This window comes from Seriola lalandi, unplaced genomic scaffold, assembly GCF_002814215.2.
Source record: "Seriola lalandi dorsalis isolate HSWRI2012SDOR001 ecotype SW California unplaced genomic scaffold, Sedor1 jcf7180002054894, whole genome shotgun sequence".
Classification (NCBI taxonomy): domain Eukaryota; kingdom Metazoa; phylum Chordata; class Actinopteri; order Carangiformes; family Carangidae; genus Seriola; species Seriola lalandi.
In genome coordinates, this window is record NW_019525446.1 from 317,545 (window position 1) to 328,260 (window position 10,716).

The window sequence follows — 10,716 nt, forward strand, 5'->3', positions numbered from 1 at the left end:
AGCCTTTCCACGGTCTGCTTTGCATGCCTGAACTGCTCTCTTACATTATATTTCTAGCATTACGGGAATGTTATCAGGGTGCTCTGACTCTTTGTCTCTGCACTGTTTGTTTCATCAAGTAGCTGAAGCATATTCTTAACTTAAGTTTGATAATGACTGGTTTTGATTTTTTTCACTAAAGAACGCAGCTAACCTCGTTTGGGAATAACTCATCCACTTGGCGGGGAGACGGTCCCGGGTGTTTCCCTCCAGACTCAGGAGGCAGTAATCAGTCGTTATGGTTTGATGCACCATGAGACAAAGAAGATACCACACTAGAAAAGCTAGAAAGTGTTAACCATATTTTGGTATTACAAGAGAAAAGACTTGGCTTGTGGTTGTCTGGTTAATACCACCACAAGGCAATGGAGCTATGAGTTTAAGGTTGGTTGTCAAAAAGGTTTCTAAATCAAGAAATCCATAGGATCACAAGTTTTTAATCTGTTTTCTCAGTCTTTAATCTGTTCGGGAAAATCTGGAGAACAAAACAGAGTGAGTTTGTTTTGTCAACCACCATCTATCTGCAGTCTGAGGCCAACAGTAGACAACTGTGATAAGCCTCAGATATGAGTCCAAGTAATCCTCACCCTGCAGCCTCCCTCCATTTACAGTAATAATGTGTTTAAATAAAACCTGAGATCTTTGAAGGAGTCTGTTTGTGCCCAGCGACGAACAGTAGTGTTGTAATTCAATCATAAAGCCGTGAAACAGACTTGTGCTCAGTTGTGAACAGTCTGTGTGGCATCTCCAAACTGTAACAGCTCAAGGCTGTTGAAACAGAAAATTTAAATTCCAAATAACTCACAAAATCTGATCTTGATTTTATCTCTCTGACTCACTGCTTAGACAGTGGATGAAGCGTGCGTAGATGCTGCTGTATTACATTTAAGCATTCATGACTGTGATTCATGACAGGGATTATCTAAGTCCAAACTCAGCTTGATTTATGAAGATCAGGTCTTCCACATATTCAGCTCAGAGAGACTCGCTCCCGGCAAACAAATCTGACTCATTACTTCTTTGGTTCTTTGGTCTTGCTTTCCAAGTGTTCCTGAAATGTGTCGCTAACAGATGAAAATCAATCAAAATCGGCAAAGATAATTGTTGTTGCCATTTGTTTTTGCCATCAACTCATGCATTTTCTGTGGAGTTACCCCCGTCTAACACAATCAACGCAGTGACTCTTGAAGGGGCTATTTTCTAAGTTTGTTCTGCTGCAGAATGTGGCTTCTTGCCGGGAGCAGGTGGTGGTGATTGTCGCTTGACAAGAGCTTCAGCCATTGTTGTCTTTATTACACAAGAGGTTATAATACGCCCTCTGATCAATGCTAGGTTTATAGGACAGATTGGAAGCTGCAATGAGTCGCCATTGGAAAGTGATGGAACGCGCTGGGGCTAGCTGGTTAGCATGCTAACTTCAGTAGAAGAAAAGACGTATTAGAGACAAGAGTTAACATTGGCGTTGCTTTCCACCTCTGGAGACAGCATCATCCAGCTCCCTCGGGAAAACCAGAAATGTTTATCATCATTGGTGTTGGTGAAGTAAGGCACAAGCAAATCAACACTTGAGCGTCACAGCTTCATCTCTCCACGCGCAAACACCCAGAGAGTAAAACAAGTTCCACTTCCAAAGGTGGTACCTTTGTGTGATGGAGTCGAGGTGGGATTCAAGTTAACGATAATAATAATAATAATAATAATAATAATACATTTTATTTAAAGGCGCCTTTCTTGGCACTCAAGGACACACGATGCAAATTCCAGTGAGGAATTAATTAACAATGCAAATTCCTGTGTTAAACTGCAGCACAATTCAAATTCAAGCACGAAAACAAATCACATGCAAATTCCAACAGGCACACAATATTACAGGAAGACGACCCCACCTGTGAGCTCCTTTCTTAGGCAAGACAACGAGGGAACACTCGCATTTATATCTTTAGAAAACAAAAGCTTTCATTCTTCGATCGACACAAAAGCCAAAAATGTCCTGACTTCCTGTGACGTAGGAACGGGAAAAGAAAGGAATTTCTGAAGCGAGAAAATTAGAGTAAGGATCCAGGAGGATGTTGGAGACGGGTTACAACTGGGTGATCCTGGACGTGGCCAGGACGTTCGGTCACACCAGGTCTGGTAGAGTTGTGGTCGAAAGAGGGGAAACAGCAGCACAGCGTTGGGCCGACTGCCATTTAAAACAATGGGGCTCCTCAGAGATGGAGCTTCCTTGAATTGTGCACAGTTTCCAGTTAGTGAATGAAAACACCAGCCCCTTCAGAGGTGCTTTTTCCATCATGGCCGGCCTGTTAGAGGGTTCCCATCGGAGAGTAACAGCTGATACGTCAGGGCGTGGGTCAACATGGGTCCTGCAGGGGTCAAAGTGACCTGTGCTGATAATGAAAAGTGGCTCACTCGCAGAACATAATCTACAGGGAGGTGTCTGCTTTGTGGATGGTAATGAACAGCAGCAAAACCAAAGAGCACATGGTAAAACATTTTGCTTTCTCCATGTGATGTTTAATTAGCTGTGGCATTAGAGATGCATACATTACCAAACAGTAATGCACATTGGTCCAAGTCTGTATACTACAGCAACTAGTACCCAGGACGTGTGTGTAGTATTGTGACACTCTTCACATCTTAAGTAGCTGCCCTGCACATCCACACAGGTGTCTTCACTTACACTGATTAGACCATATGAGGTCGACACACTAAATGAAATGGGAGACCCTTTTGTCGCAGCACAGGTGTAATCAATAACATTAACTTGCTGCGTCCCACTGAAGTGAGCCTGTGTTATTGTCCTGGTGATCAGACGTGCTGCCACATCACTTCAGCAGCTAAAGGGAGCTTCATCACACACTGCCCTGAGAAGAGACCTAATCCAGCAAGTGAAAACAGCTGTGTGGGAGAACAACAGCCGTGAAGGATAGTTGTAGTCGTTAGTTGTCAAGTGAAAAACTCAAACTGCTCCATATTTCAGGATTTTTAAGTTATTAATCAAATTACTGGGGAAAAAAACAAACAATTTAAAGTGCAGTTTATTGCATGAAAAGGAAAGTACTTGGCACAAAAATAACAAAAGTAAAAAGTTTTATGTTTAACAATTTACAGTGGCTTTTCCTCAAGTCATCCTATGTGACAGCTTTACAGTGTTTACGGCTGTCATGGGGCCAGACGGTGATACAAGCAGTAACAAGTAGTTGCATATTTATTTTGCACGTAACCATTGTTCATTTATTTAATAAGACTAGAGATCATTTTGTGAAAGCTAATGTGGATCCAAATAAAGAATAAATAATAATAATTGCTAATTGATGGTGTTTACTCAAGGTTTTCACATTGTTTTGTTCCCTTAAGATAATATGAAAATACTATTAAACCGCCAATAATACTGCTGTCAGATTTGGGGCTATTTACTTCCAGTAATTTCACTTCAATTCAGGAACTGAAGTCAATTTTCTTCAGTCAAAGCTGTTGAAATATGACACAAGTCCTAGGTCGTTTATTATTATAATTTATATCATAATTTCACTTCGATCTGGAATACAGTGCACTGGAAGCAAATCAAGCCCAAACCTGGCTAATATTGCTCGTCATACTGCTGCATAGAGGAGGGGGAGCATCAGTAGTAGAAGCAGTAAAAGGTGGCACATTAAATTAACAATAGGTTCAGCGCTAATACCATTTAACAGACACAGGTTTAACATGAATAAATTGGTCTGATCAATACAAAATTAATCTCATCAGTATGAAAACACAGTGCAAGAAAAGCATAGAAAAAAACAAAAAATAATCTACTGGTCGAAGGAAGACGACGGTTTTAAGGCAGAGAACAAACTGGACAGAAGAAGTTGAGACAGATTCATCAATACTGTGATCTTTCATGGACAGAAAGGAAAGAGCACCCAAATGCAAATGGACTCATTATTATTGTATATCTCTATATTAGAGGTATCAGGCACTCTATTTCATGTTAACACAACCACACAACCGAAGTCTGTCTCCGCAGCTGCACCAGTGTTTGTTTTCCCTGCTCTGGTTTCTAGTTTCAGCTGAACCTGTCCTGGTTTCACAAGTGGTTGTGGAGCAGATGGAGAGAGTTGCTTTGGCAGCGCTAAGCCATGGTTTTCTTCTTGCACTCCACGGAGCAGAAGAGGAAGCCCTGCACGGCCATGAAGCGCTGGCCCATCAGGCACTTGGAGCAGCCGGAGCACTTGAAGCACTCCGGCTCAGCGTGCCAGTGGTGCTCGCCGTAGGAAACCCTCTGCGCCTCGGGCTCCACCGCATTCTGGCAGGCGGCGCATTTCTGGGATGGAAGAGGAGGAGATAATGATGTCGAGTCATATATCAGATCATCTATTTTCTTCCTTTTCTCAGTACTTCTTACTAAAACAAATTCAATCAACCTTTATGTGTAAACATGAGACAAGCATGCACACATAACAAATATACAAAGAAAAACACTGCAGTGTCTATGCTTAGAAATGTAACTAATATTGGTCACAACTGTTGAAAGGTGTTATGTATTTTGAGTGCAATTTTACTTTACAGCCAAAAGAAAGCCTAAAAGAAAAAGTAGAGCTATTTTCTCACTTCTAACCATCAATAACAAACATTTAAAAAGGTCCCATATTGTATAAAGTGAGATTTATGTCTTTTTTTTAATTATAAAGCAGATCTAGGTTCTACATTAATTATCAAAGCGCTCAGTCCAAACTAAACTGAACCAGGGTTTTTTTGGTTCTTAAAACCACAAATATATCTTCTTACAGATATCAATGCTTCAAAATAAAACACAGGAAAAGTGTAAAGTGTGGGAACTTAAAAAAAACTATATTCAGTTGTGATGCTTGGCTGCACAGTGGAATCCCTGGTTCTTAACGTTTACAATGACACAGTCAGAATGAAGGCAAGTATGACGCTGCATGAAAACAGTGGCTTTGCAGGGGATTACGTCGGGTAAATCATGTAAACACACGCCGAGTGCTTCACATTCTTGGTTTTGGGTGGCCTGTGTTCATTTACAGTCCTTCTCTTGTACCAGGGGTCTGACAGTTTTTACAATAAACTGCGATAATAAAGTGACACTTTAAATATATTCTTTTTAAGATTATTTCGAATTTTATCATTTAATTTTATAAATCAATTCAAAAATTATGACTGAGAGTTAAAGAGTGACATTTATTATTAGGTTTTTACAGAAAATATTTTATGTTACGTTATGTTTTATATCTTGTAGGTCCGATGAGGAGTTGAGGATTCCTGGCTCAGGGTTTTAACCCTCGTTAGTGCCACTCAAGCTAAGAATGCATGCACTCGGGGATCTTTGTTGTGGTTTAGATAGCAGCGTCAAAAACAAACAAACAAACAACAATTTCAACTATTCAAACAAACAAAAACCCAGAGAAAGACGGTCTGTCTCACCACAGCGTAGCTCTTCATGTAGCAGGGCTTGCACACAGGCTTTTCATTCTCCATGACGTACGTCTCTCCGGCAAGGATGCAGTCACACTCGAAACAGCAGAAGTGCTTCAGATGCCAGTTCTGTCCCTCAGCCTGAGTGTACTCATTGCTGAAGATCAGCTGTGGACAGACATGCATCAAGTCGATCAAGTCGAACCTCAAAACTGCAGAGAAAGTGATGCATGCATAAATAACCTCCTCTCACCTCATCACATCCTCCACAGCGCGGCTTCTCACTGTCTCCGTAGTGGCGTCCGCAGTACAGCTTGCCTTTCTTCCAGAAGTAGATCATGTCCACCAGTAGTTCGCTGCAGGTACAGCACACAAAGCATGCTGGGTGCCACAGCTTATCGTAGCCGGCGCGCTCGGCGTAGACGGCCGGCTCGCCCAGACGCATCGGCTGCTGGCAGTGATGGCACGTCTTGGAGAAGGGAAAAGAAAAGAAGAGATTTTTCCAGTTCAGTTTTTCTCCTTGTTGTTGTATAGTTGGAAGGATGATTTCAGTTTCTAATAATCTGAGGATTTTTCAATCGATCACTTAGACTATAAAATGTCAGAACGTGCTCATTGTAAGTTGCTGGAACCGGAGGTGATTATGAGCACTACCGGGATACGGACGTGTATGTGTAAAGCTGCCTCAGTCTCAGCTCAACTGACTTGTGTTAGAAAAGTCAGTTGCATCCTGTCCCAAACAGATTCCTTTCATCCCCTTCAGTAATAACAAAGAATTATTATGCACTTTTCAGTAGGTTTACACAAAGGGCAATATCCCTGTTTTTGAGTCCATTTCAAAGTCAAGCAGGGCGTCCTTTGATCTGACAAAAAGGCCATTTTATAAAGGGAGCATTTGAACTGTTCGCCTTAGATCTCAGCTCTCCCTCAATCACAGAGAATGACACATTCTAGTGATTAACATGGGCAGAATTCCCCTTTATAACACAGATGGCACAGCCACTGTAACCTGACCCTGGTGTTTTTAATTATGATGAGATGAGAGCTGCTGCAGGCTGAGTGTGAAGGCAGGAATAAGCGAACACAAAGTTGTTAAGTCGCTGCTGCCAGGATAGAAGAGTGTGGTGCATCTCTTTTCTCTCTCCCCTTCTTCCTCCTCTCTCTTCCCCTTTCTCTCCTACTTCTCTCCTTTTCAACCGGCCGCCCGCCCCGAGTCTGGATCTGTTGGAGGTTTTCTTCCTCTACCTTTCTCCGCAAAGAGCCTCGAGATGATGTATGTTATAATTTGGTGCCATAGGAATAACATTTAATTGAATTGAACTGACATTTTGAAGTCATGGATACTGGAGGGAAATACAACATCAGAACATGAAAAAATACATGAAACAGCTGCTCTTGCATAACCTCTGCTGCTTCGTTTCAATATCAAAACCTTTTCTTAATGAGTCACGGTAGAACTAGAACAGGAATAAATCATTAGACTCCTAACAACAAGAATCAAATAACCACACATGGTAATAATATTTAAAAAAAAAAAAAAAAAAAAAAAACTTCAGTTGTAAATCATAAGTAAATCACTATCCACCATCCTGAATAGAGGCTGAGTCAGAGTTGGTCTTATGGCTCCATCTAGTGTCCGGTGTCCAGTGTAGCACCAACAGGTCTTTACTGTACATTTATTTTTTAAACAGTAGTTAAGTTTATTACTTTGAAAATTATTATTTTTTGCATTATGTGCCATATTGTGACATATCAATATCAGAAAATATCAATTTTAATCTTAAAACACAGAAGATTAATATTTCATCCAGTTCACCCGGGCCTGGATGCCAGTGTGTAGATGTTTCAGAGAGTGACAAGAACTGACTGGGTGACAGACGAATAAACAGACAATAGATGAATAAAAACATCTTACGAAGTTCTGTTGTGGTAGTCCAGCTTGCTGAGCTCCAGGGACGCCCATGGCTCCAGCAGTGGCAGCAGTGCCCATGGCTCCTCCAGCTGGCCCAAAGCCAGCAGCTGGCCCAGTCCCCGGCCCTGAAAGTGGTCCAGCATCTCCAGCTCCAGCTCCGCTACCCCCTGCTCCAGGTCCAAAGCCGGCACCCACTCCAGGCCCACCCATAGGCCCGAAACCGGTGCCTGCAGCCCCTGGCCCAAAGCCAGCTCCAGCTCCAGCTCCAGCTCCAGCTCCAGCTCCAGCAACCCCAACTCCTGGTCTAAATCCAGCCCCTCCAACACCACCCCCAGCGCCAACCCCAGCTCCAGGTGCACCAGGGCCAAACCCTGCTCCTCCAGCACCAGGTGCACCTCCAGCACCAACACCGCCGGCTCCACCCTGCCCTCCTGCCTGAACCGCAGCCATCTCTTCAGGCAGCATAACGTCTCCGACCCCCAGGGCCTCATCCTTGTATTTGCGGACGAATTGCTGCATCTGCTTGACCTCGGCGGGAGTCAGTTCATGGCACATGGACGGGTCTTGGTCGTGCTCAGGCAGCTGGCGGGCCATCTGCTGCCGACGGTAAGCCGCTCCCTCTGTACCGGCCACCGGACGTTTCTCTGGTGGGAGGAGCTCGATGTAACGCACCGCCTGCAAGTCAGAGGGAAAAGAAAAGAAAAAAACTCAGAAAACTGTGTGAAGGACAGAGATGAGAAGAGTGCAGAGAGAGACGTTAAAGACCAATCAGAAACAACGTAAGGAGAAACTGTCCTGTGTTGTGGTGAGAAGACATGCAAAACATTGGACCTGCAGATACAGGACTAGACTCAACAAAGACAGATACAGGACTTTAAAGACTGGGTGAGTTGATTCCAAGAAGACGATGAGTGAGATGCTGAAAGTGGCTGCTACTCTAAATGACACGACCTCTCCGATCATCAGTGATGTCCTGCTGAGTGATATCAATAACTTTAAGTTAGGTACAAGGACTAATATGAATATTATTGGGACCTCTAGTGGCCAAAGGCTTTCATGACCAACCCCAAACCTCTTTAAAAATGTCCTAAAACTTTATCATGGTGCTGATCGGGGAAAACAGTCCTTGAAAACTTCAGATCAAAAAAAGCAGCAGCAATTAAATGCCTCTTTGCAATTCATTTTCTGAATCAAACTAGTTAGCAGAGAGCTGTCATAAAAACCGTTCAGGATAAAGGCAGAGGTCAAAGGAATTTTTTTTGGGTGAATAAAAACAGCATCCTCTCGAAAAGAAAAATCTTTGGCTGTCCTCTCATATACAGGAAATAATACAATCCATACTAATCCATCCTAGTGGTCGAACTAGGGCCGCAGCAGCTACTGATGATTTTTTATTGTCCATTAAATCGGTCAATTATTTTTTTTTGTTTTGTCAATTCATTAATGATTTAGCCAAATACAGGTTCTCAGAGCCTGAGGGGATTACTTTCAATTTCCTGTTTGTCTGAGCAGCTGCAGTGAAAGACTCCTAGATAATCAATTTACAGTGATAGAAAACGTTCAGAAGCAGCAAATCTCCACATCTGAGAAGCTTTAAAAAGTGTGTGTTATTCATTTTTGCTTGATAAATGACTTTTTTAACCCTTACCAGATACTTATTGGCTACTGGAGGTGCCCACTCATAGGTGACAGACTTCATTGGCACATCTTTGGGAACTGGCATCACGCTGGCTGATGTGGCGCTGAGTGGCGCTGGCAATTTGTTTGCCTTCATTGGTGCAGCACCTGCTGGTACGGGCTGAGCCTGGGCCTGGGCTTGAGCTCCGCTGGTTGCTGTACCTGCAGAGGCTCCAGCAGGCGGTACAGAACCGGGCCTGTTAGAAGCTCCAGCAGGCGGTACAGAACCGGGCCTGTTAGAAGCTCCAGCAGGCAGTACAGAACTGGGTCCGGTAGAAGCTCCAGCAGGCGGTACAGAACCAGCTCTGGCAGAGGGGGGCACAACAGTGGAAGTGGCGCTCGGCGGGACGATGTAAGCAGTGGCGGAGGCGGGCAGAGTGACGGTCATCATGTTGCCCTTGTAGCTGGGTATGCCGTCGGTCTTCAGCTTGGCGATGAGGCCGGTGTATTTGGTGTCCTCGAACAGCTTGCCTACCTTCTTGTTCTCCTCCGAGTTCATCGACACGTCGTGCTCCGCGAGGCCACATTTGCAGTTTCGGCAGATTTTTCTGCAGAAGAGAAAGACAGGAAAAACATTTAGGGCTTGGATTTTTCTAATATTAACCTTTTATGTTTTTAAGTTAAAGCTCGATTCAGTGTGGAACAGGGTCTTTATTTTCCTACTTGTGTATTCTTCATGTTTCAGATACACGTTGCTTTGGACAAGTCTGGAATCTCTAAACCCTTCTGCTCTTCATTGCATTTTAATTTCAAAAACATGTTTTTGTATCGGAATTTCTCTTTCTACAACAATTATACAATTTGCTAAAATACTAAATCAACACAATGAGCTCAGTGTTAAAATATCTTCTCTTCTCTTCTCGCATGCCTCAACACAACTTGCTTCATATTCGCAGAATAACAATGACATAATTTACGGCTGTTTGGCGTGCTTCAGCACGACCAGGCCCACAGACTTCAAGCATGATGGGGAATAACACTCTCAGCTGTGTCAAGCTCTGTAAACACAGTTTGACTTGTATAGGTGAGAGCAAACAGCAATGACGACAGCATTTATAATCCAGAAACGTCTTGTAAGCTGTGATATGCTCACTTTGAAATGATGCATGACTGAGGAAACGCCTGGCTGAATAAAGTGCCTTACATTTACATTCACATTAAACCCTTCCCTTTCTTTCTGGTGATATTATATCTGGAGTCAAGGACGCCTTAAACCTTTAGGTGTGTGTAGCCTGATGACAACGCCCTAGATGTACGTGCTGTGTAAAGTCAAATAACGTAGATCCTTACAGATCCAACACAGTGTCTGTAATAGTCCAACACTCGTAGCTGGACATCAGACATTTCAAAGCTCAGACTGCCACCACAGATTCGTGGTGGGCCTTTGTGCTGGTCCTGTGGTGGGCATCAGGGCACCTGGCACTGTCTTCAGGAAAACCAGCCATGTGTGGGTAATTGTCCAGACGGAACAGTCCAATTACTGGTCCAAATAAATGCACATATTGTGACAGACGAGGTAAGTAAGACAGGGAACCCTGGGTGGTCTGGACTGAATGTAAACTGCCCCACATTGAAAAAACAAAACAAAACAAAACAGTGTCTCCACCAGCATTCATGTTGTTCTCAGCCTCCAATTATAGTTATTTAGCTGAATTAGGACCAGAAACCCCCCC

General features: G+C 43.3%; 1 protein-coding gene across 1 annotated transcript in view; it reads right to left on the reverse strand.

Annotated features, from left to right (window-relative positions):
• Positions 1–3,059: 3,059 nt before the first annotated feature.
• Positions 3,060–10,716, reverse strand: part of tes (testis derived transcript (3 LIM domains)) — a 13,674-nt gene continuing 6,017 nt past the window's right edge. The window contains exons 3-7 of the mRNA XM_023429501.2: positions 9,015–9,591; positions 7,370–8,041; positions 5,708–5,923; positions 5,464–5,622; positions 3,060–4,345 (exon numbers count right to left, since the gene is read on the reverse strand). Of these exons, the coding sequence (XP_023285269.1) occupies positions 4,154–4,345; positions 5,464–5,622; positions 5,708–5,923; positions 7,370–8,041; positions 9,015–9,591 (1,816 nt within the window). The 3' untranslated portion in view covers positions 3,060–4,153. The remainder of the gene's footprint in view (positions 4,346–5,463; positions 5,623–5,707; positions 5,924–7,369; positions 8,042–9,014; positions 9,592–10,716) is intronic.